The 25,559-nt window shown below is 41.6% G+C and overlaps 2 protein-coding genes and 1 pseudogene across 4 annotated transcripts in view; 2 read left to right on the top strand and 1 right to left on the bottom strand.

The window, feature by feature from the left end:
• Window positions 1–12,739, top strand: part of SUMO1 (small ubiquitin like modifier 1) — a 32,113-nt gene extending 19,374 nt beyond the window's left edge. For 2 of the 3 annotated variants that reach the window (XM_001172582.5, XM_516035.6), the window contains 3 exons: window positions 4,763–4,840; window positions 8,398–8,469; window positions 11,899–12,739. In XM_001172582.5, coding sequence (XP_001172582.1) covers window positions 4,763–4,840; window positions 8,398–8,469; window positions 11,899–11,967 — 219 coding nt within the window. In that variant the 3' untranslated portion in view covers window positions 11,968–12,739. The remainder of the gene's footprint in view (window positions 1–4,762; window positions 4,841–8,397; window positions 8,470–11,898) is intronic. The other variant, XM_054680081.2, reaches the window with a different exon arrangement.
• The window catches only part of KIAA2012, a 132,890-nt gene continuing 119,293 nt past the window's right edge, over window positions 11,963–25,559 (bottom strand). The window contains exons 21-24 of the mRNA XM_054680079.2: window positions 24,915–25,087; window positions 22,207–22,426; window positions 16,635–16,793; window positions 11,963–14,226 (exon numbers count right to left, since the gene is read on the bottom strand). Of these exons, the coding sequence (XP_054536054.1) occupies window positions 16,655–16,793; window positions 22,207–22,426; window positions 24,915–25,087 (532 nt within the window). The 3' untranslated portion in view covers window positions 11,963–14,226; window positions 16,635–16,654. The remainder of the gene's footprint in view (window positions 14,227–16,634; window positions 16,794–22,206; window positions 22,427–24,914; window positions 25,088–25,559) is intronic.
• Window positions 16,793–18,168, top strand: LOC134808064 (DAZ-associated protein 2-like; annotated as a pseudogene).

The raw sequence follows: 25,559 nt of genomic DNA, 5'->3' as shown, positions 1-25,559 counted from the left end.
TACCATTTCCCTATATTCTCCCAAACATGGGATATTAACAGTCTTTAAATTTTGTTCAAATATGCTAGGTAAAACATTTTTGTTTATTTTTCATTTACCTGATTATTAATAAGGTATAATTTTTTTGGTCTGTTACATTTATATTCTTCTGTTAATTGTGTTCATACCCTTTTCCCATTTTTCTGTGATTATCTTATTTTGAAGACTTTTATTTTTTATTTTCAAAATTTTTTAAATTTAAATTTTATTTTGAAATGGAGTTGTGCTCTTGTTGCCAGGCTGGAGTGCAATGGCGTGATCTTGGCTCACTGCACCCTTCACTCCCAGGTTCAGGTGATTCTCCTGCCTCAGCCTCCCGAGTAGCTGGGACTACAGGTGTCTGCCACGAAGCCTGACTAATTTTTTTTAAAAATATTTTTAGTAGAGACGGGGTTTCCCCATGTTGGCCAGGCTGGTCTCGAACTCCTGACCCCAGGTGATCCACCCGTCTCGGCCTCCCAGAGTTCTGGGATTACAGGTGTGAGCCACCATGCCTGGCTTTATTTTGAAAACTTTTAAAAGATAAAATTCACATACTATAAAATTCACTATTTTAAAGTATATAATTCAGTGGCTTTAGTATTATTCACAAGTGTGTGCAGCCATCACCACTACTAATTCCAGAACATTTGCATTACCCCAGAAAGACACCCTGTACCCATTAGCAGTCATTCCCCATCCTATTTCCTCCAGCCAGTGACAACCATGATTCTACTTTCTGTCTCTATAGGTTTGCCTTTTCTGGACATTACATATAAATGGAATCATAAGATATATGGCTTTTTTTTTTTTTTTTTTTTGAGGCAAGGGTCTCGCTGTGTCACCCAGGCTGGAGTGCAGTGGCCTGATCTCAACTCACTGCGACCTCAACCTCCTGGGTTCAAGCGACCCTCCTGCCATAGCCTCCTGAGTAGCTGGGATTTCAGGTGTGCACCACCATGCCCAGCTAATTTTTGTATTTTTAGGAGAGATGGGGTTTGGCCATGTTGGCCAGGCTGGTCTCAAACTCCTGACCTCAGATGATCCGCCTACCTCGGCCTCCCACAGTGTTGGGATTACAGGCATGAGCCACCATGCCTAGCTTTGATATGTGACTTTTTATTCTGGTTTGTTTCTTCTTTTCTGCCTTGCTTCCCTGTTCCTCTTCCCCTCCCTCCCCTCCCCGCCGCCCCATCCCCATCTCCCTCTCCAGGGGTCTCGCTATGTTGCTCAGGCTGGTCTTGAACTCTTGGGCTTAAGTGATTCTCCCTCTTTGGCCTAAAGTGCTGGGATTATAGGTGTGAGCCACTATGCCTGACCTGGCTTCTTTGTTTTAGCATGTTTTCAAGGTTCATTCATGCTGTAGCATGTATCAGTACTATATTCCTTTTAATGGCTGAATTCTGTTCCATTATATGGGTAGAATATATTTTGTTTTCCACTTATCAGTTGATATTTAGTTTGTCCCCATATTTTGGCTACTATTAATAATGTTGCTGTGAACATTCATGTGTGTTTTTGTATGGACATATGTTTTCAGCTCCCTTGGATATATACCTAGGAGTGGAATTGCTGGTTCTAGTATGCAACTATATGTTTTACTTTTTGAGGAACTGCCAAACTGTTTTCAGCAGTGGCCCTACCATCTTACATTCCTAGCAGCAACATATGAGGGTTTCGGTTTTTCCATATTGTGGTCAACACTTGTAATTATCCACATTTTTGGTTATAATCCTAGTGGGTGTGAAGTGGTATCTCACTGTGGTTTCAACTTGCTCTTTCCTGATGGCTAATGATGCCAAGCATTTTTTTATGTACTTATTGGCCATTAGTACATCTTCTTTGGAAAAATGAAGTTCTTTAGATCTTTTGCCCATTTTTAAATTGGGTTAGTTGTCTTTTTATTGTTGAGTGGTAATATGTCTTTTATTCTGGGTATTAGACCTTTATCATATATATGATTTGCATAGATTTTCTCCTATCTTTGAGTTGTCTTTTCACTTTCTTGGTTTTATTCTTTGCAGCGTAAAGTTTTTAATTTTGGTGAATTAAGTTCATCTGTTTTTTCTTTTGTTGCTTGTAATTTATCTAAGAAACCATTACCTAATCCAGGGTCACAAAGGTTTACGCTTGTGGTTTAAGAGTTTTAAGGCTGGGCATAATGGCTCACACCTGTAATCTCAGCATTTTGGGAGGCCAAGGTGGGCAGATTGCTTGAGCTCAGGAGCTGGAGACCAGCCTGGGCAACATGGCGAAACCCCATCTCTACAAAAAATATAAAAAATTAGTAGGGCGTGGTGGCACATGCCTGTAGTCCCAGCTACTCAGGAGGCTGAGCAGGGAGAATCACTTGAGCCTGGGAGGTCAAGGCTGCAGTGAGCTGTGATCACGTGACTGCACTCCAGTCTGGGTGACAGAGTGAGACCCTGTCTCAAAAAAAAAAAAAAAGTTTTATGGTTTTATTTATAGTTTTAGCTCTTACATTTAAATCTTTCATCATTTTGAATAATTTTTTATGGGTGTTTGTCCCAGACCATTAGTTGAAAAGACTGTCCTTTTCTCACTGAATTGTTCCGGTATCCTTGTCAAAAAATTGACTATAGATATAAGGGTTTATTTCTTGGCTCTCAATTTTATGCCATTGATCTATCTATATGTCCATATGCCATGGAATGTCTTTTTAAGAATTATTAATTTGTGGGATTTTTAAAAATATTGTCTTCATTTTCCTTGTCTGTTACATGTTATGAATATTTCCTCCAGTATGTCTTAATTTTGTTTATGGCATCTTTTACTATACAGACATTTTATGTTTTTATTAAGTCAAATTTATCCACCTCTTTTTTTTTTGGTTTCTAGGTTAAAATCATGCTTTGCAATAGGGCATCCCAAGGCCAAAATTAGGGGGAAAAAATTCTCCCTTGAGGGGAAAATATTGAGAATTTTTTTTTTTTTTTTTTGATGTGGAGCCTTGTCCTGTCATGCATGCTGGAGTGCAGTGGTACTTCCGGCTCACTGCAACATCCGCCTCCCAGGTTCAAGCAGTTCTCCTGCCTCAGCCTCCTGAGTAGTTGGGATTACATGCAACTGTCACCACACCCGGCTAATTTTTTATATTTTTAGTAGAGATAGGGTTTCATCATGTTGGCCAGGCTGGTCTCGAACTCCTGACCTCGTGATCTGCCCGGCTTGACCTCCCAAAGTGTTGGGATTACAGGAGTGAGCCACTGCACCTGGCCAAAAAAATTTTAATGTTAGCTCTTTAATTCATCTGCAAGTGATTTTTTTTTTTTTTTTTTGAGATGGCGTCTCACTCTGTTGCCCAGGCTGGAGTACAGTGGCGAGATCTAGGTTCACTGCAGCCTCCGCCTCCTGGGTTCAAGCGATTCTCCTGCCTCACCCTCCCGAGTAGCTGGGATTACAGGCATGCGCCACCATGCCTGGCTAATTTTTTTGTATTTTTAGTAGAAATGGCGTTCACCATGTTGGTCAGGCTGGTCTTGAACTCCTGAACTCAAATGATCCGCCTGCTTTGGCCTCCCAAAGTGTTGGGATTACAGGCATGAGCCACCATGCCCAGCCTGGAATTGATTTTAATGTATAGCATGAGGTTGGCTGTAGAATTTTATCTGTTTATGAAATGATCTATGTGAAGATAATTTTATTTCTTCATAGTTACAGTCACAAGAAAAATACTGTAAATGTGCAGCTTCTGCAAATACACATTTGTGAATGTGATATGTAGTCATGAAGTTTGGCTTTGAAAGTTTACATTATGCAAGTAACAGTATTTTTTCTGATGGTTGGCTGATAGTTTGTTTCACAATCTGAGCAGAATAAAAGAATTTTTGGTCCCACAAATCAGTTTGACTAACTCAGGTTCTTACTCATTTTACTCATGTGAGAGAAACCAGATTCCATGTGGTGATTTTTTTTTTTTTTTTTTTTTTTTTTTTGAGATGGAGTACTGTTCTGTTGCCCAGGCTGGAGTGCAGTGGCGTGTTCTTGGCTCACTGCAACCTACACCTTCTGGGTTCAAGCAATTCTTCTGCCTCAGCCTCCTGAGTAGCTGGGACTACAGGTGTGTGCCACCATGCCTGGCTAATTTTTGTATTTTTAGTAGAGACGGGGGTTTCACTATACTGGCCAGGCTGGTCTTGAACTCCTGACCTTGTGATCCGCCTGCCTTGGTCTCCCAAAGTGCTGGGATTACAGGCATGAGCCACTGCGCTCAGCCCCATGTGGTGATTTTTTATGGCAGGAATAAATTTCTCAGTCGCTTATTGTATAAAATTGAATTTTATACAATTAATTATTGTCTAATTAATTGCTTTTCTCCTAGGCGACCACCTTCAGTGACACTTCACTTGGGGGGACAGACTTTTTGTTTTGAGTTGGTATTGGGATAAATAAAAGATGCGATAGTTCATCTTTTATTTTGACAATAGAATGGCAAATGAAGGAATGCATTTACTTAGACTTATACTGATAATTTTAACACTCAAGACTGATTAACTTTGTTTTACTCGGTTTCTTTTGTAATGGGTATACAGTAACTTTGAGGATGATTACACTGTTTTAAGAAAACCTGTTAAGAATGTTAAAAAGAATATTGTGGTGGAAAAATACAGGTTACAAGGTTTATGTTTCTATTTGCACTATATGTGTAATTAAATAGTTTGGTTCAAGTAAAGCAAATGATTTATACAAAGAGGGATAATTTTTTTCTTTTTTATCTCCTTAGGATAGCAGTGAGATTCACTTCAAAGTGAAAATGACAACACATCTCAAGAAACTCAAAGAATCATACTGTCAAAGACAGGTTCGTCCATTTTGGTATTAAGTACAATGCTTTGTCGTTAATTTTTTTTTTTTTATAGAAGATTGTCAAAAGAAAAATCCTGTTTTATTATTTTCACCATTAGCAACTCAAGGAAAACACTCTATCATTTCTTGTACCCTGCTTAACTGCTTTTTTTGTCTTGTGGCCCATTTTAAAGTTTGAATTCGTAAGATGGGAACTAGTTTGAAAAGTAACTCAGAATTGTAAAGCGAGCTCAAATGAATGTTTCTGTCTTGATGGCTTACCAGTATATATAGCAAAAAAGGCAAGTAATTTTTTGGTGATTACTATGGATTGTTTTTGTACTTCTAAACATGAGTGTTTAGCCATATGTTAAATTTAAGTAGTAGTATTATTAGTATATTATCTCTTTTTTTTTTTTTTTTTGAGATGGAGTTTGCTTTTGCTGCCCAGGCTGGAGTGCAATGGCACGATCTCTGCTCACTGCAACCTCCGCCTCCCAAGTTCAAGTGATTCTCCTGCCTCAGCCTCCCGAGTAGCTGGGATTACAGGCATGCACTACCACGCCCGGCTAATTTTGTATTTTTAGTAGAGATGGGGTTTCTCCATGTTGGTGAGGCTGGTCTCGAACTCCTGACCTCAGGTGATCTGCCCACCTTGGCCTCCCAAAGTCCTGGGATTACAGGCGTGAGCCACCACGCCTGGCCTTATAAAATAGGTTTTGAAAATAAATGTAATTGGAATTAATATGAGATAACCAAGATATATTTTAAGTGAAATTATGATTTAATAAGCAAGAAATATATGTTTAATCAGTCTATTAAATTAAATTATAGGCTGGGTGCAGTGGCTCATGCCTGTAATCCCAGCACTTTGGGAGGCTGAGGTGGGCGGATCACCTGAGGGCAGGAGTTCAAGACCAGCCTGGCCAACATGGCAAAACCTTGTCTCTACTAAAAGTACAAAAATTAGCCAGGCATGGTGGCGCATGCCTGTAATTCCCAGCTAGTCGGGAGGCTGAGGCAGGAGAATCACTTGAATCTGGGAGGCAGAGGTTGCAGTGAGCTGAGATCATGCCACTGCACTTCAGCCTGGGTGACAGAGCAAGACTCCATCTCAAAAAAAAAAAAAAGAAAAAAGAGAAAAAAGAAAAAAAATTGAATTATATTACATAATATTAACTCAGGTATTGTAAATTTTATTTTCATTTATTTATTTATTTCTTTGAGATGGAGTCTTCACTCTGTCGCCCAGGCTGGAATGCAGTGGTGTGATCTCAGGTCACTGCAACCTGTGACTCCCTGGTTCAAGCGATTCTCCTGCCTCAGTCTCCCGAGTAGCTGGGATTACAGGCATGCACCACCACGCCCGGCTAATTTTTGTATTTTTAGTAGTGGCGGGGTTTCACTATGTTGGTCAGGCTGGTCTCGAACTCCTGACCTTGTGATCCGCCCGCCTTGGCCTCCCAAAGTGCTGGGATTACAGGCATAAGCCACCGTGCCCGGCCTGTAGATTTCATTTTTAGAAGGTTTGCTTTTAACAGTTTAAATTTGTAACTCACATAAAAAAAACTTATTATAAGAAAGAGAAACTAGGTGTTAGGATAAGTAAAACAATAAGCATTTTTGTCTCTTCTGTTTTTGTAGATTTTAATTGTTTAACTTAATAAAATCACATTAATTGGGGTTCAACTACTTCACATTTGTAATAACTTTGAGTGTTAAAATTGAGATGAAATTCATCAGGGGAAAGAAACATTTATTGAAATCTCAATTATGTGTACTGTGCCATAGGTATTTAAGATACATTATTGGCCAGGCACAGTGGCTCACGCCTCTAATCCCAGCACTTTGGGAGGCTAAGGCAGGCGGATCATGAGGTCAGGAGTTTGAGACCAGCCTGACCAACAGGGTGAAACCCCTGTCTCTACTAAAAATACAAAAATTAGCTGGGCATGGTGGTGCACGCCTGTAATCCCAGCTACTTGGGAGGCAGAGGCAGAAGAATCGTTTGAACCCAGGAGGCGGAGGTTGCAATGAGCCGAGATCACGCCATTGCACTCCAGCCTGGGTGGCAGAGTGAGACTCTGTCTCAAAAAAAAAAAAAAAAAAAAAGATTCATCGTCATTTAATTTTTATAACTCTGAAGAAAATTCATATAGTCTCTATGCCCCCCATCTGTAGGCCAGGGAATTGATTTTTTTTTTTTTTTTTTTTTTTTTGAGACGGAGTCTCACTCTGTCGCCTAGGCTGGAGTGCAGTGGTGCCGTCTTAGCTCACTGCAACCTCCACCTCCTGGACTCAAGTGATTCCCAATGCCTCAGTCTCCCGAGTAGCTGGGATTACAGGCACCTGCCACCAGGCCTGGCTAATTTTCGTATTTTTTTTTGTATTTGTATTTTTTTTTTTAGACAGGGTCTTCCTCTGTCGCCCAGGTTGGAGTGCAGTGACACGACCTTGGCTCACTGCAACCTCCACCTCCCGGGTTCAAGTGATTCTCCTGTCTCAGCCTCCCGAGTAGCTGGGATTACAGGCGCGTGCCACCTCGCCAGGCTAATTTTTGTATTTTTGGTAGAGATGGGGTTTCACCATGTTGGCCAGGCTGGTCTTGAACTCTTGACCTCAAGTGACCTACCCGCCTCGGCCTCCCAAAGTGCTGGGGTTACAGGCTGAATCACTGCGCCTGCCCCGTAATTTTTGTATTTTTAGTAGAGACGGAGTTTCATTATGTTGGCCAGGCTGGTCTCAAACTCCTGACCTCAAGTGAGCTGTCTCTCCCCTTTCAGCTGTTTTTGTTGAAGAGTGATTAGAAAAATGTATACTAATATATTTTGTAATATTTATGGTGCTATCTGTGCCATCCAGGTTTATGGTAGATGAGCTAGCTAGCCATTTGCGCTTTACCAGATTTTATGATAATGTTGGCCAGGCTGGTCTCAAACTCCTGACCTCAAGTGAGCTGTCTCTCCCCTTTCAGCTGTTTTTGTTGAAGAGTGATTAGAAAAATGTATACTAATATATTTTGTAATATTTATGGCGCTATCTATGCCATCCAGGTTTATGGTAGATTAGCTAGCTAGCCATTTGTGCTTTACCAAATTTTATGATGTAATCTGTTTAAAACCAATTTTGCCAGTATAGTTGGAAGCTAGTGAGGGTGCACGTCCAGTTTCTGATCTGATCTTTTATTCTAGCTTACAGATTTAGGGCAAAGTGAATCGAGTAGTGGTCAAGAGCATAGGCTTAGAAACAGGTTTGGGCTTAAATTCTTGGCTAGCTCCAAGCCTTAGGTTCCCTAGCTATAACATGAAGATAAGGTGGTAATACCTACCTTCCAGGGTTGTTGTGTTTAACACTTATGATTATGTATGTAAAGAATTGGTACAGGGAGGGCCTTGCAAATAGCTGCTACTCAGTACAGTATATAGTATTTATGATTGAATTAGCTTGTCTAATTTTATTTTTTATGTAGTGTTCTAAGGCTTTCATGCTTGCTTTTTGTGCATCAAAGTTACCATTATGTTTTCTAAGATTTGTGTGTGTATGTATGTATTATTATTATCTTTACCTTTTTAGGGCGTTCCAATGAATTCACTCAGGTTTCTCTTTGAGGGTCAGAGAATTGCTGATAATCATACTCCAAAAGAAGTGAGTATACTTTTCTCCTGAGTCAAGAAAAAATTTAAATTCTCCTTTGAGCAGTTTGGTTCACTGGTGTTAAAACTGCCCTTTTCTTGAATATTCTCTGATTTAAATGGCGTATCATTTGTTGGAGAGAAGAAATAATGTTTTGGGTTGAACTTCCCCTATAGTGCCTTTAAAAGTGCCAATAAAAAGGATGGTAGAAACAAAATGAGTACTGAAATTGTCATAGGGCACATGCTACATCCTTTTTGAAGATAGACAAATGTTCCTCAAATTTGGTAAATTTCTGGTATACTTTCATGGTGATGGTAACATTAATGGCTGGATTTTGATTTTTGACCTATTTTGAGAATGTTAATACAGAAGCATAGTGTATATTAATATATTTGGCTCTGTCATCTTGTTTTACCCTATTTTTTTATGCTTCTCTGTCTTCATTTGATTTTTTTATTCTACGAGCAGTTTGCTTTGCTTTTATATTCCACCCATCTTCCCTCTATAGAGATATCTCAAAGTAGTGTGTGTGTGTGTATGTGTGTGTGTGTGTATCTATATACATAGATTCCCTTCATACATAGAGTAACATTACTGATATTTCTGATAGTGGGAACAATATAGGGTTATTAACTTTTTACTTTGAAAATATTTCAAACTTACTGAATTGTGAGAATAGTGTAATACTCTCCTGTATAACTATTCCTTAGATTCACCAATTAAAATTGCACAGCATGTGGGCCAGGCACGGTGGCTCATACTTGTAATCCTAGCACTTTGGGAGGCCAAAGTGGGTGGATTGCTTGAGTCCTGGAGTTCGAGACCAGCCTGGGCAACATGACGAAAACCCGTCTCTACTAAAAATAAAAAAATTTGGCCAGGTGCAGTGGCTTATGCCTGTAATCCCAGCACTTTGGGAGGCCGAGGTGGGCGGATCACGAGGTCAGGAGTTCGAGACCAGCCTGGCCAGTATGGTGAAACCCCGTCTCTACTAAAAATACAAAAATTAGCCGGGCGTGGTGGCATGTGCCTGTAGTCCCAGCTACTCGGGAGTCTGAGGCAGAAGAATCGCTTGAACCCGGGAGGCAGAGGTTGCAGTGAGCCGAGATTACGCCACTGCACTCCAGCCTAGGCAACAGAGCGAGACTCTGTCTCAAAAAAAAAGAAAAAAAGAATTAACTAGGCTTAGTGGTGCATGCTTGTAGTCCCAGCTACATGGGGGGCTGAGGTGGAAGGATCACTTGAGCCCAGGAGGTCGAGGCTGCAGTGAGCCCTGGTCATGTCACTGTGCTCCAGCCTAGGTGACAGAGTGAGAACCTGTCTCAAAAATAAATAAAGTAAATAAAATAAAATAACATTGTGCAGCATTTGATAGCTGGGATTGGTGGTGCACGCCTATAGTCCTAGCTGCTTGGGAGGCTGAAGCGGGAGGATCACTTGAGTGAGCCCAAGAGTTCGAGACGAGCCTGGATAACAGAGCGAGGAGTCCCCTGTCTCAAAAAAAAAAAAAAAAAAAAAAGTTTTTCTAGTATGACTACTAGAATGCAGTCATAGCTCACTGCAGCCACAAACACCTGGGCTCTAGCAATCCTATCACTATCAGCCTCCTGAATAGCTGGGATTACAGGCATGTGCCACCATGCTCTGCTTTTAAATTTTTTGTAGAGATGGAGTCTCCCTATGTGCCCAGGCTTTGATCACTTAGTTTAAGTGTTGTCTTTTTTTTTTTTTTTTTTTTACTTTGTAGTTAACTGTTTTTCCTGTTACAATTAAGTAATTTGAGGGGACACACTTTGAAACTATGCGAATATCCCCTTTCTCATCAAATATTCCCCTTAGGTTTAGTGTCCACCACCTTCTTGAACACTTCCTTACTTTCTGGCACAGTAAGAAGTTCCAAACTCATCTTTTACTTTCCTTTAACTTGGCATAATCTCTGGGACCATACAGTAGATATCTAATACATTTTACTGACACATGCCTTACACACTCCTTGTAATTAAGAGATTATTTTTTCAGAGGAATGTTGGTGCAGTGGGAGACAGTAGGTCTTTAGGGAGTGACCCTCCTGTGCTGTTGTTCACTTGTCTCTGTTAATGTACTTCTTGAAGTTTGTAGCTTTATATTCTTTATAGCTCAAGGACTCATGCTGTCTTCCTGTTTTGAAGGTTTCTAATAACATTTGGAATTTTATTCCTTGCAGTATTTACCATGCTATATGGGCAATTAAAATTGTTTTAAAAGCATCTTTTTTTTTTTTTTTTTTGAGATGGAATTTTGCTCTTGTTGCCCAGGGTGGAGTGCAATGGCACAATCTTGGCTCACCGCAACCTCTGCCTCCCGGGTTCAAGCGATTCTCCTGCCTCAGCCTCCTGAGTAGCTGGGATTACAGGCACGCACCACCACGCCTGGCTAATTTCGTATTTTTAGTAGAGACGGGGTTTCACCATGTTGGTCAGGCTAGTCTCGAACTCCTGACCTCAGGTGATCTGCCGCCCCCCCAGCCTCCTAAAGTGCTGAGATTACAGGTGTGACCCACTGCACCTGGCCTAAAAGCATGTTTAATAATTATTTAAATATTCAAATATGTTCCACAACCAAGATAGCTTAACACTACTAGAGCCATTCTGATCACTTTAAAATCCTAAATTCACATGTGTTATGTTGAGATTTCTTAACATACTTTATTTTCATATTTAAAATTCTGCACAAAAATGTTACCTATAAAATTTAAAACTTTTTGGTCAGGCACAGTGGCCCAACGCCTGCAATCCCAGCACTTTGGGAGGCTGAGGCGGGCTGGATCACTGCAGGTCAGGAGTTGAGACCAGCCTGGGCAACAGGGCGAAACCTCATCTCTACTAAAAATAGAAAAAGTAGCCAGGTATGGTGGCGCACGCTTGTAGTGCTAGCTACTTGGGAGGCTGAGCTGGGAGGATTGGTTGAGCCCAGGATGCTGAGGTTGCAGTGAGCTGAGGTTGAGCCCAGGAGGCTGAGGTTGCAGTGAGCTGAGATTGTGCCACTGTACTCCAGCCTGGGCGATATAATGAGACCCTGTCTCAAAAAACAAAAACAAACAAACAAACAAACACCAAATTAGATATATCCTATTAAACTATCACTTAAACTATTAAATACATGTTTCATTAGATTTAAAAGTTCTTTAACGTGGCTGTCAAAAACACTTCAGTTTTATATAGCGAATAAACTGGGAAGTGAAATTGACTCAGGAAAGTAAGATGAATAACTAAATAGACAGAATCAGAAGGAAAGACACCTCTATATTCTTTAGATTAAAGAACACAGGATTCTTAATATTAGAGGAGTGTAAGTATGGGTCACATTTGGATCTCTTTGCACTTTTAAATTAGTGGCCACGTAATTGTAGTCAATTTAAAAACTGCTTTTATATTCTAACATTTTTCTTTCCTCTTACAGCTGGGAATGGAGGAAGAAGATGTGATTGAAGTTTATCAGGAACAAACGGGGGGTCATTCAACAGTTTAGATATTCTTTTTATTTTTTTTCTTTTCCCTCAATCCTTTTTTATTTTTAAAAATAGTTCTTTTGTAATGTGGTGTTCAAAACGGAATTGAAAACTGGCACCCCATCTCTTTGAAACATCTGGTAATTTGAATTCTAGTGCTCATTATTCATTATTGTTTGTTTTCATTGTGCTGATTTTTGGTGATCAAGCCTCAGTCCCCTTCATATTACCCTCTCCTTTTTAAAAATGACGTGTGCACAGAGAGGTCACCTTTTTCAGGACATTGCATTTTCAGGCTTGTGGTGATAAATAAGATCGACCAATGCAAGTGTTCATAATGACTTTCCAATTGGCCCTGATGTTCTAGCATGTGATTACTTCACTCCTGGACTGTGACTTTCAGTGGGAGATGGAAGTTTTTCAGAGAACTGAACTGTGGAAAAATGACCTTTCCTTAACTTGAAGCTACTTTTAAAATTTGAGGGTCTGGACCAAAAGAAGAGGAATATCAGGTTGAAGTCAAGATGACAGATAAGGTGAGAGTAATGACTAACTCCAAAGATGGCTTCACTGAAGAAAAGGCATTTTAAGATTTTTTAAAAATCTTGTCAGAAGATCCCAGAAAAGTTCTAATTTTCATTAGCAATTAATAAAGCTATACATGCAGAAATGAATACAACAGAACACTGCTCTTTTTGATTTTATTTGTACTTTTTGGCCTGGGATATGGGTTTTAAATGGACATTGTCTGTACCAGCTTCATTAAAATAAACAATATTTGTAAAAATCGTACTAATGCTTATTTTATTTTAATTGTATAGAAAGAAAAAAATGCCTAAAATAAGGTTTTCTTGCATAAATACTGGAAATTGCACATGGTACAAATTTTTTCTTCATTACTGTACAGTGATGATGTTAATGACTTTGAAGCACTGAAAGTTACTGAAGTGCCTTCTGAATCAAGGATTTAATTAAGGCCACAATACCTTTTTAATACTCAGTGTTCTGTTTTTTTAAAAACTTGATATTCCTGTATGGTGCATATATATGATACAGTTACCTAATCATGTTGAATAAATGGGCATGCCAAAAATTCTTACTGGATTTTTATTGATAATTTCAGTTCTTCCTTTAACAAGGTACAAAGTGGTAAGGTTTGGTATATTTTATGTTTTCCTTTTATTTCTTTATATCTTTTTTTTTTTTTTTTTTTTTTTTTGAGACGGAGTCTCACTCTGTCACCCAGGCTGGAGTACAGTGGTGTGATCTTGGCTCGCTGCAACCTCTGCCTCCCGGGTTCAAGTGATTCTTCTGCCTAAGCCTCCTGAGTAGCTGGGACTACTCGGGACTGTGCCACTACGTCTGGCTAATTTTTGTATTTTTAGTAGAGATGGGGTTTCACCATGTTGGCCAGGATGGTCTCGATCGCTTAACCTTGTGATCTGCCTGCCTCGACCTCCCAAAGTGCTGGGATTACAGGCGTGAGCCACCGTGCCTGGCCCAGCCTTATTTCTTTTTATCTTAAATATTTAAACTTTGTGTAAAATTAAAATATCAGATTAGTTTGTTCCTATTAGAGGGCTTAACTTTTCCTTTTAATGCTAATGAATCACAGAATTTACATCTATGCATACATACAGTCCAGTTTCATGTTATCTCAAATAGAATGTCATCTAACTACTTGAGAAGACCAAATAAAACCCACTTTGAATGCATTTTATAAACTATTTATAGCTTACATACCTACTCAAGTCACCTTTTGAGAAAGAGATTGATTGGCTTGATCTTATAATTCTTATGTTTGACCCTAACTGAAAAATTATTTGTATGGTATAAGTTAGAGCTTTTAGATTGTCACCTGATATTTATCATTATGTTCATTGAACAGTGACTAGGAACTAGGCCCATTTTAAGAAAATCCTCATGAGTTGCATATTTCTGTCAAGACTGAATAACAGATCTGATTGGGTATTTGAACTATGAATCTGTAGTTTGGTATCTTAATTTTGTTTGCGTCTCTGAATGTCTGAAGACACTCAGGATTTTGGTGGGACTTAGCTACTGGGGAAGTAATTTTCTTGTTTTTAGTTTTTTGGATTTTTCGAAATGCATTGCACTCTGCTATGGTTAACTTAAATGTGTGCTTATCTGATTAGCAGTGCTGATAAAATAGGCATTTCACAACAAAAATTTTAACAGATTATCAGATTTCTGAAGGGACCTTGAATAACATTTAGGGAAGTCACTCTTATCTGGTGCTTGACTGCAACATCCTAAATCTGTAACAAAAGGGAGAAAATAAAGTCAGCAATGGTAATTTCCCCCACAAGGATGTTATCCTCAAGTGTTTGTTCTGTTGTGGGTTGAATTATTTGAGATGCTCCTTTCTTATCTGATTAAGTAGTATTGAATGAATTGATTGAATGAATGAATGTCCAGGTAGGGTCCACAAGCTTGAGAAAACGTTTATATGACATATTTAAGTTCAGTATGACTGATACTATCTAGTGTTTGACTGTTTTATTTCTGTTTAATTTTTACAAAAAAGGAGTTAAAATAAGTATCAAATCTAAGCACATCTAATAACAGCAATACAGACTACAAATAGGTTGGATTTCTGGGTTGTAAAGGTGTAATTTCTGTAGAAAGCAAATACCTTACAAACATTAATGAGGAATTGGAGGGGATTACTTGCAAATATTAAGCTTTTCATCTGTGGACAGTTAAGTATAGAGTAGGGCCAAAAGAAATTTGTGAAAAAATTCAGTTCAGATGCTCTAGATTTAAATAACATCCTTTTATATAACTTGTATGCTAAAAATATCTTTCTTCATTTTGTTAAAGGGATATTTTATTAAATATTAAAAGAGATGTTAAATATCTAATCAAGTCTCATCCTGGGCCAGGCACAGCGGCTCATGCCTGTAACCCCAGCACTTTGGAAGGCTGAGGTGGGCAGATAACTCGAGCCCAGGATTTTGAGACCAGCCTGAGCATCATGACGAAACCCCATCTGTACTAAAAATATACAAATTAGCCAAGTGTGGTGGTACGTGCCTATAGTCTCAGCTACTTGGGAGGCTGAGGTGGGAGGATTGTTTGAGCCCAGGAGGTCAAGGCTGCAGTGAGCTGTGATGGCGCCACTGCACTCTAGTTTGGACGACAGAGTGAGACCCTGTCTTAAAAAAAAAAAAAAAACAACAAAAACTGCTGGGTGCGGTGGCTCATGCCTGTAATCCCAGCACTCTGGGAGGCCAAGGTAGGCGGATCACAAGGTCAGGAGATCGAGACCATCCTGGCTAACACGGTGAAACCCCGTCTCTACTAAAAATATAAAAAATTAGCCAGGCGTGGTGGCGGGGGCCTGTAGTCTCAGCTACTCGGGAAGCTGAGGCAGAAGAATGGTGTGAACCCGGGAGGCGAAGCTTGCAGTGAGCCGAGATCGTGCCACTGCACTCCAGCCTGGGCGACAGAGCGAGACTCCGTCTCAAAAAAAAAAAAAAAAAAAAGATCCTGGTAGAGTCAATGTAATTTTTTCAACTGGGGAAATTTTTGTGGGTGGTTAATTCTTCAGGGCACAGGGGCTAAAACTCAAGATTTATTAATGTTCAGGGCTCTAGAATAATGCTGCCCAATAGAACTTCCTGTCATGGAAATATTCTACATCTGTGCTTTCCAATACAGTAGCCGGTAACCACACATGACCACTGAGCACTTGAAATGGGGGTGTTGTGGCTGAAGAATGTTTTAACAAGTTTAAATAGCTATGCGGCTGGTGCTGTGTACTCAGCAGTGCAGCTCTAGAATCTATACTTCGAGGATGTGAGAATGGCCTCACAAAGCAGCTCATTTTGCTGAAATGAACATTTATCAAGTGGTTGCAGATATGCATTGTTCTAAATAGACATTATGTTTTAGATTCTTAGGGTGAAATGGTTGTGGTTTTGCTTTATAGAGAGATGTATAATAAAATTATATATTTGAATATATAAATTTCTCTGCATTACAAAATTTTGCATTACAAAATTTTCATTTATCTAAACTCTTTCAGATACATTGACTGAAATGAAATACTTTGACTATCCTAAGACCACGTTAGTGTTTCAGACTGAAATTATGGGCAGTTTTAGGCACCAAGGCTTCTGGATTTACGTGGTTCTGGAGAACATAAAGGATTTAGGTGAATGAAGAGTTCAGTTGGGTTGAACAAAGTGTGTGAGTTGTGGAGGAGTGGTGGAAATGGAGGTTCCAGAGTAGAGAATATCTTAGGTGTGGGTTGAGGTTAACCAGATGAAATGGAACTAACTAATTGGGCTCAGAATGGAACTTTTTTTTTTTTTCTTAAGAGACAGGGTCCCACTCTGTCACCCAGGCTGCAGTACAGTGGCACCGTCATAGCTCAGTGCAGCCTGGAAGTCTTAGCCTCAAGTGATCCTCCTGCTTCAGCCTCCTGAGTAGCTGGGATTACAGGCACACCCCACCACGCCTGGCTAATTTAAGTTTTTTTTTATAAAGATGAGGTTTCCACTATGTTGCCTAGGATGGTCTCAAACTCCTGACCTCAAGCAAGCCTCCCGCCTCAGCCTCTCAAAGTGTTGGGATTACATGCATGAGCCACCGTGCCTGGCCCCTAGAACTTTATTATAAAGGGAAGTTTCTCCTTTTCTTTCACCACCTCCCAACTTACTTTTTAGTTTTCTTCTAGCCTTAAGGCCTGGGTATTTGTAGGAACTGGAAATAAGAGTAAACCCATGGTCTGGAAATGTTCTGTGTCCACTGCAGGCCACTGGCTTCCTTACGGAGTTCTTGATAGAAATGAAGATGTTTCTCCAAAGCAGCTTTTTGCCTAAGGAGACAACCCCACCCCCAATTCCAATAATGATTAAACACCCTAGAAATTGTCCTTATAAGCCAGCAAGATAACTTTAGATTTGAATAATTATCAGTTAGACTTCGGGCTGTTGATCTTGGATTTCAGTGGAAGATCATACTCTTCATTTAGTAAATTTACATACAAGGTTTGGAGTACCATGAGCCTCCTACTGGAAAAGTAAAAAGAGAGGCATAATTCACAGTTCTTACACTGCTGGAAAGGACTCCCTCATTTAAGAGATGAGGAAACGGGCCAGGTGCAGTGGCTCATGCCTGCAATCCCAGCACTTTGGGAGGTAGAGGCAGGCAGATAGGCCAGGTGTTTGAGATCAGCCTGAGCAACATGGTGAAATCCCGTCTCTACTAAAAATACAAAAACTGCGGCGGCAGCGCCACTCAGGCGTTGGGTAACGCTAGACAGATGGACTGTCACGTGACATGAAGTGGCTCCGAACAGGAAGAGGATGGAAAAGATAACCGTCCCTGATGCCGAGACGAACCGGACCTGCAGCCACCATGAACAGCAAAGGTCAATATCCAACACAGCCAACCTAGCCTGTGCAGCCTCGTGGGAATCCAGTATACCCTCAGACCTTGCATCTTTCTCAGGCTCTACCCTATACTGATGCTCCGACTGCCTACTCAGAGCTCTATCATCCAAGCTTTGTGCACCCAGGGGCTGCCACAGTCCCCACCATGTCGGCCGCTTTCCTGGAGCCTCTCTGTATCTTCCCATGGCCCAGTCTGTGGCTGTTGGGTCTTTAGGTTCCACAATCCCCATGGCTTATTATCCAGTTGGTCCCATCTATCCACCTGGCTCCACAGTGCTGGTGGAAGGAGGGTATGATGCAGGTGCCAGATTTGGAGCTGGGGCTACTGCTGGCAACATTCTTCCTCCACCTCCTGGATGCCCTCCCAGTGCTGCTCAGCTTGCAGTCATGCAGGCAGCCAATGTCCTCGTAACTCAGTGGAAGGGGAATTTCTTCATGGGTGAATCAGATGGTGGCTACACCATCTGGTGAGGAACCAAGGCCACCTTTGTGCCGGAAAAGACATCACATACCTTCAGCACTTCTCACAATGTAACTGCTGTAGTCATATTAACCTGAAGTTGCAGTTTAGACACATGCTGTTGGGATGTCTTTCTGGTGCCCCAACTTTCAGGCACTTTTCAAATTTAATAAGGAACCACGTAATGGTAGCAGTAACTCTCTGAAGCATTTTGAGGTAAGGGAGGTATCCATTCATAAAATGAATGTGGGCGAAGCTGCCCTAAGGATCTTCCTTTAATTTGGAGTAATACTGTGCCATACTGGTCTTTGCTGTTAGTAATAAAACATCAAATTAGGTTTGGAGGGAAATTTGATCTTCCTAAGAATTAAAGTTGCCAAATTACGGCCAGGCGCGGTGGCTCACGCCTGTAATCCCAGCACTTTGGGAAGCTGAGGCAGGCGGATCACTTGAGGTCGGGAGTTCGAGACAAGCCTGACTAACATGGAGAAACCCCGTCTCTACTAAAAATACAAAATTAGCCGGGCGTAGTGGTGCATGCCTGTAATCCCAGCTACTCAGGAGGCTGAGGCAGGAGAATTGCTTGAATCTGGCAGGCGGAGGTTGCGGTGAGCCGAGATCACACCATTGCACTCCAGCCTGGGCAACAAGAGCGAAACTCCGTCACCAAAAAAAAAAAAAAAAGTTCCAAAATTATTCTGATTGGTCTTTAATCTCCTTTAAGTCTTTGATTTATGTTACTTGTTATAAATGGAACGCATTAGTGTGTGCCTTTTCCTTTACATCCCTTGCCCCACCCATCCCATCTCCAACCCTAGTCTTCCATTTCCTCCCGCCAGTCTCCATTGAATCAATGGTGCAGGACCGAAAGCCAATTTCCTTCTTTCCTTGTACTTCTCCCCACTGGTCATCTTTTAACTAGTCTTTCATAAGGATCCTCTGAAACCCCCTCTGTGCCCCAAGCACAGACCCCGTTACTTCTGCTTTCGTATTTCCTCAGGCAAAAATGGAGGGTGCCTTTTGGGTCCTCCTCATAGGTTGTCTCTGCATACATGAACCTAACCCAAATTTGTTTTGGTGCCAGAAAAACTGAGCTATGTTTGAACAAAGATATCCTGCAGACTGTACTGTGAACAACAGTTAGTTTAAAATATGAGAGGTGGCTGGGTGCAATGGCTCACGCCTGTAATCCCAGCACTTTGGGAGACTGAGGTGGGTGGACCACGAGGTCAAGAGATTGAGACCATCCTGGCCAACATGGTGAAACCCCCTATCTCTACTAAAAATACAAAAATTAGCTGGGCGTGGTGGCATGCGCCTGTAATCCCAGCTACTCAGGAAACTGAGGCAGGAGAATCGCTTGAACCCGGGAGGCAGAGGTTGCAGGGAGCCAAGATTGCGCCACTGCACTCCAGCCTGGCAACAGAGGGAGACTCCGTCTCAAAAAAAAAAAAAAAAAAAAAAAAAAAAAATTATGAGGGGCAAGGAGGAAGATGCATTTCAAAAGCCTGATTGACGGTTTAGAGCCAAATTAAGAGGAGTTTTCAGATCAAAAATTGGTTACCATTTTTTGTCAGAGTGTCTGATGCAGCCACTCATTTGGTCCCCCAAAATTCCTGGACTGGGTTAATAGGGTCATATTGTGAATGCCTCACTACAAAATGACTTGAGTCCAGTGAAATCTCATTAGGGTTAAGAATATTTCAGGGATCCTTAATGTTTTGATTTTTGTTTTCTGAAATTGGATTTTATTTTGTCTTAAAATTTCAGTTCATCTAAATTGTGAGTTCTGTACATGTGATGTTTGTACCGTTGACTGTTTTGGAAGTTCAGCATTGTATGTCTCTCTCTACACTGTAGTGCAGTTAACTTGTGGAATTTTTATGCTAAAAATGTAGAATAAAGACTATTTTGAAGATTTGAAAATAAAAAAAATAAAAAATACAAATATAAAAACTAGCCAGCATGGTGGCCCGTGCCTGTACTCCCAGCTACTTGGGAGGCTGAGGCACAAATCTCTTGAATCTGGGAGGTGGAGGTTGCAGTAAGCCGACATTGTGCCACTGTACTCCAGCCTGGGCAACAGAGTGAGACTCTGTCTCAAAAAAAGGGGGTTGGGGTGAGGAAACGGGCCAGAGAAGTTAAAGTACCTGGGCCAGTGTCACACAGTGAAGATGAAATAAAGCCAGTTAGTATCAAATTCTCGTGAGTCTTGGTAGAGTGAGGCTCTTCCCCTCATTCCTTTAGTTATTTGGTTTTCTGCTTTCAGCTACTTGGACTAGCCTTATAAATTGCCCAGATTTCTCTTGGATGACCGTCAGTTTTCTTCTCGTGTGGAAAGTTGGAACTCCCAATAGTTTGCTTGTGGTCTCAATATTTAGGAAGCTAATTCTGCTTCTATGGTACATGGAATACATAATTTTGAAATGGAGTCAGGGCTTTCCTAATGATCCATTTTGTAATTCACCTAACAGCTGAGGAAGGTCCAGAGAAGGAAGAACTCAAGTTTAGTAGACAAACTTGATATTGAGTTGCACTGGCTGCCTTCTCTTTTTGGTCCCCTAAAGAGTATTTATCATCTTAGATTCAGCTTAAGTTGTGGACAAATATCAAGGGGAAAAGTATTTACAGTTAACGTTGGAATCACATGGTTTTCGGGGTTGTGCCTCTTTACCCTTCAACTTTGGTGGTTCTAAAGAGGGACGATTATTAGTTGCTTTCACTAAGGAAGGGAAGTTCATGATGTAGCAACTATAGAGGACCTAGCTTTTAAAAAGTCAATTGAAATACATACCTCAGTTTTTATTATCAGAAAGATGCAATGATAATCACTAGTGTAGGAGAATAAAGGGGGAAAATTCCCCTGGCCCCGGATAACTTTGATTCTGTGCTTTTTCTTCTAACAAGGCCCTCATGTTAGATCTGGTCTTGGCCCACATCCCTAACTTCATCTGGAAGTATTCTTTGCCCTTTGTCCACTTCATTCCATCCATACTGTCTTTTATTCTTCCAACATGCCAGTCTCATTTCTTTCTTCAGACCTTTGTATTTACTGTTTACTTGCTGGAATATTTTTCTCTCAGATGTTTATGTGGCTCTTTGTTATTCAAGTTTCACCATATATGACACCTCTTTTGAGAGGTCTTGCCCTGGCTAGCCAATTAAAATGAGCCACTTGCAATCCTATCAAATCCTTTTTTTTTTTTTTTTTTTTTTTTTTTTGAGAAAGAGCCTTGCCCTTGTCGCCCAGGCTGGAATGCAACAGCACGATCTCAGCTCACTGCAACCTCCATCTCCCAGTTTCAAGCAATTCTCCTGTCTCAGCCTCCCGAGTAGCTGGAATGACAGGTGCCTGCCACCATGCCCAGCTACTTTTTGTATTTTTAGTAGAGATGAGGTTTCACCATGTTGACCAGGCTGGTCTCAAACTCCTGACCTCAGGTGATCCACCCGCCTCAGCCTCCCAAAGTGCTAGGATTACAGGCATGAGCCACTGCACCCGGCAGCCCCTGCCTTTTTTTTTTTTTTTTTTAAAGAGAGTCTTGCTCTGTCACCCAGGCTGGAGTGTGGTGACTTGATCTTAGCTCACTGCCGCCTTGACCTCCCAGGTTCAAGCGATCCTCCTGCCTCAGCCTCCCATGTAGCTGGGACCACAGGCATTCACCACCACACCTGGCTAATTTTTTGATTTTTTTTTGTAGGGATGGGGGTTTCACTTAGTTGCCTAGGCTGGTCTTGAACTCCTGAGCTCAAGTGATTCTCTCTTCTTGGTCTCCCAAAGTGCTGGAATTAACATGTGTGAGCCACTGTGCCCGGTGTCCTATCACATCGTTAAATTTTTTCTGCATAGCATTTATTGCTAGCTTTAAAAAATATTTGTTTAGAGTCTGTCTCCATTCCCACCCCTAGAATGTAAATGTGATGGGAAGAGAGACCTTCTCTGTCTTGCTTACTCCTGAATTCCTAGTGTCTAGAACAGTGTTTGGCACATAACAGGCACTCAGTAGATATCAAGGCAGGCAGTGGGTTCGAAATCAGGGGGTCTTAGATCTGGTCTTGGCATTGTCCCTAAGTCACTGTTTGTCTGTGATCAAGATCCTTTCCCTCTTTGGGACTTGCTTTTTTCATCTATAAACTAGGGGATTGACGTAGATATCTCCAAACTCCCTTGTAGATTCATTACAACTTCATTAAGCTACAAAGGAATCCTTGACATTTGCAGCAAAAGAATCCCTCTATGCCTTTCAGTCTTCCAAGCCATGCTGGGGGTGGGGGGACTTTTCTTGTCTAAAGGCAGTGCAAAGCTAGCACTAGCACTGGACAGTGAAGCCCTTGAACCATCCCCCTATGGCAACTGTTGCCCAAATATCCAGTACCTGGCTTGTTCCTGAGCTTGTTTCGTGGCTTCTTCCAGAGCCAGTCTTGCTGCTTCCTCTTCTTTTTGCCTCCTCTCCTCTGCCTCCAGCCGAGCCTTCTCTTCTGCTTCCTGTTTCCGCCGCTGGTACTCCAGTCGTTCCTCTTCAGCCATTTCCATCAGGTGTTTTTGTTCTTCTTCTAACTGCATTTCCAATTCCTCTTGCCTTTGCTTCTCTGCCTCTGCAGAATAGAAAAGGGGGTGGGCTCAGCCGGGATCATTTTTAGGGAAAACAATTTTCAGATCCAACTCTCAAATCTGTGATTCTGAAGGACACCCCGTGAGAAATTTTGCAGTTGACCTGCTAGCAGGCTGCCAGATCCTCTCTGGGGAGTACCTTGGGGATTAATTTACTAATTTAAGAGTCCGTTATTAATACAAAGCCTTAGGGAAGAATTTTTCCAGAGCCCGGTGTGCTTATGTGGTGGTATGAAGCTGGGTTGGGGAGCGGTGTCAAATCAGGGTCTAGAGAAACTTGGTGCTTCCTGGCCGGGCGTGGTGGCTTATGCCTGTAATCCCAGCACTTTGGGAGGCCGAGGCGGGCGGATCACGAGGTCAGGAGATTGAGACCATCCTGGCTAACACGGCGAAACCCCGTCTCTACTGAAAATACAAAAAAATTAGCGGGGCGTGGTGGCGGGCGCCTGTAGTCCCAGCTACTCGGGAGGCTGAGACAGGAGAATGGCGTGAACCTGGGAGGCGGAGCTTGCAGTGAACCGAGATCGCGCCGTTGCACTCAAGCCTTGGCGACAGAGCGAGACTCTGTCTCAAAAAAAAAAAAAAGAAAGAAAGAAAGAAAAGAAAAGAAAAGAAACGAAACTTGGTGCTTCCTCAGCTGGACTGACCAGTCTACAGCCAGAACCAGGAAGTAGCCACAGTTTTGTCTGCTGAAGTTCCTATCTCTTCCTCAAAGGTGAGGCTGGACCCAGCAATCCCACTACTAGGTATATATCCAAAGGAGAGGAGATGAGCATGTTGAGGAGATACTTGCACCCGTGTGTTTATTGCTGCACTCTTCCCAACAGCCAAGATACAGAATCAATATAAATGTCCATCAATAGATGAGTGGATAAAGAAAATGTGGTATATATATACATGATGGAACACTACTTATCCATAAAAAGAATGAAATTCTGTCTTTTATGACAATGTGAATGATCCTGGGAGGACTTACATTAAGTGAAATAAGCCAGGCATAGAAAAATAAATAACACATTTTTACTCATGTGAAAGCGAAAAACATTGATCTCATGGAAATAGAGAATAGAATAGCAGTTACTAGAGGCAGGGAAGGGTAGGGGGTTGGTGGAGGTGGGTAGGGAGAGGTTGGTTAAAGACTACTAAATTACAGCTGGATAGAAGGAGTAAGTTCTAGTGTTCTATAGCACTGTAGGCAACTGTAACAATAACCTATATTTTCAAATAGCTATAAGAGTGCAGTTTTTTCTTTTTTCTTTTTTTTTTTAGACAGAGTCTTGCTCTTGTCACCCAGGTTGGAGTGCAGTGGCACTATCTCAGCTCACTGCAACCTCCGCCTCCTGGGTTCAAGTGATTCTCCTGCCTCAGCCTCCCAAGAAGTAGCTGGGACTACAGGCACACACCACTACACCCAGCTAATTTTTGTATTTTTAGTAGAGACAGGGTTCTGCCATGTTGGCCAGGCTGGTCTTGAACTCCTGACCTCAGGTGATCCACCTGCCTAGGCCTCCCAAAGTGCTGGGATTACAGGTGTGAGCCACCACACCTGGCTAGAAGAGTGGATTTTGAATGTTCCCAACACAAATGATGAATGTTTGAAGTGATGGGTATGCAAATGACCCCAATTTGATAATTACATATCATATATGTGCCAAACGATCACACTGTACTCTGTAAATATGTACAATTATTGTATGTCAATTAAAAATAACTAATAATTGGGCTGAGCACGGTGGCTCACACCTGTAATCCCAGCACTTTGGGAGGCCAAGGCAGGCAGATCATGACGTCAGGAGTTCGAGACCAGCCTGGCCAACATAGTGAAACCCCATCTTTACTAAAAATACAAAAAATTATCTGTGCATGGTGGCGGGCGCCTGTAATCCCAGCTACTTGGAAGGCTGAGGCAGGAGAACTGCTTGAACCTGGGAGGCAGAGGTTGCAGTGAGCTGAGATCACATCATTGCACTCCAGCCCAGGCAATAGTGTGAGACTCCGACTCAAAAAAACAAAAACAAAAACAAACAAACAAAAAACTAATAATTTTTTAAAAAGAGGCTGGCAAGATTCCACACATCAGCACCTGAAAGTCTGCCCTGAAGCTATCCAGATGTTTGTGGTTGTTTCCATCTGCTCGGGAAGGAAGCAAAGAGTAGGGCTGTATCTCCAATTTAGGTAGTTCTTGAGCAATGCCGAAAGGGCAAAGGGAAGGGCAGGATCCCAGTTCAGGAGATTGTTGGATTGAGAACGGGACTCTGGAGTCATTTCCACAAGCAAGTCATTACTTTCTTATTTAAATCTATATTAACAAATTATAGTCATACATAATCACTTTGAAAAAAATAGTTTATATTATTTAGAGTGCTTAACACACTAAGGCCTAGGATAGGAATAAATGAACAGTCACAGTTGGATAAAAGTGTTTCTGCCCCAAGTAGAAGAGAGATGCAAAGAGCTCAAGAACCCCCTCACCGGCCCTCTCGGCTTCCTCCTGCTGCTTTTTTCTCTGTAGTTCTCGCAGTTTCCTCCGAAACTCCTCTTGCTGTTGCCGGGCTCTCTCCTGGGCTGCTTTCAACCGGAGCTGCTGCTTTCTCTCCTCCTCCTCCTGCCGCTGCTGTTCTTCTTGGAGTCTCTGTTTCCTCAAGCTGAGAAAACCCAAGATGGTCAGGGAAATGGCAGAAAACACTGAGGCATCCTTGTGAGATGAGCCAACAGACAGTGCCCATGGGGGAGGCTCTGCAGCCCACAGGCCACAGGGAGCAACCTATTCCCAGGAGACTCAGTTTTCCAAGGGAAGCCAGGATTGAAGAGCAAAGAGCCCAGCGGGCTTGAAACCAGAAGCCTAGAAGTTTCAGTACACAGCTCTGTGCTCTGCAGCAGGGGTCTTAAGTTCATTTTTCATGCTTATGGATTTCAAAACTCTTGCCTCACAGGGTTGTGAAGATTAAATTGCAGTTGAGGCCTGTGAAAGGGCCTAGCACAGTGCAGACAACAAAGTGCAGGGGCTTGACAAATGTTTGCTGGACTGAATCTCAGAGCCTTCCCAAGAAGATCTCAGGGTCATCAATGTGAGTAACCCTCACATGGGGTTCTAAACTTGAAAGAGAGTGACATTCA

This window comes from Pan troglodytes, chromosome 13, assembly GCF_028858775.2.
Source record: "Pan troglodytes isolate AG18354 chromosome 13, NHGRI_mPanTro3-v2.0_pri, whole genome shotgun sequence".
Classification (NCBI taxonomy): Eukaryota; Metazoa; Chordata; class Mammalia; order Primates; family Hominidae; genus Pan; species Pan troglodytes.
This window is presented reverse-complemented; position numbering and strand designations above follow the sequence as displayed.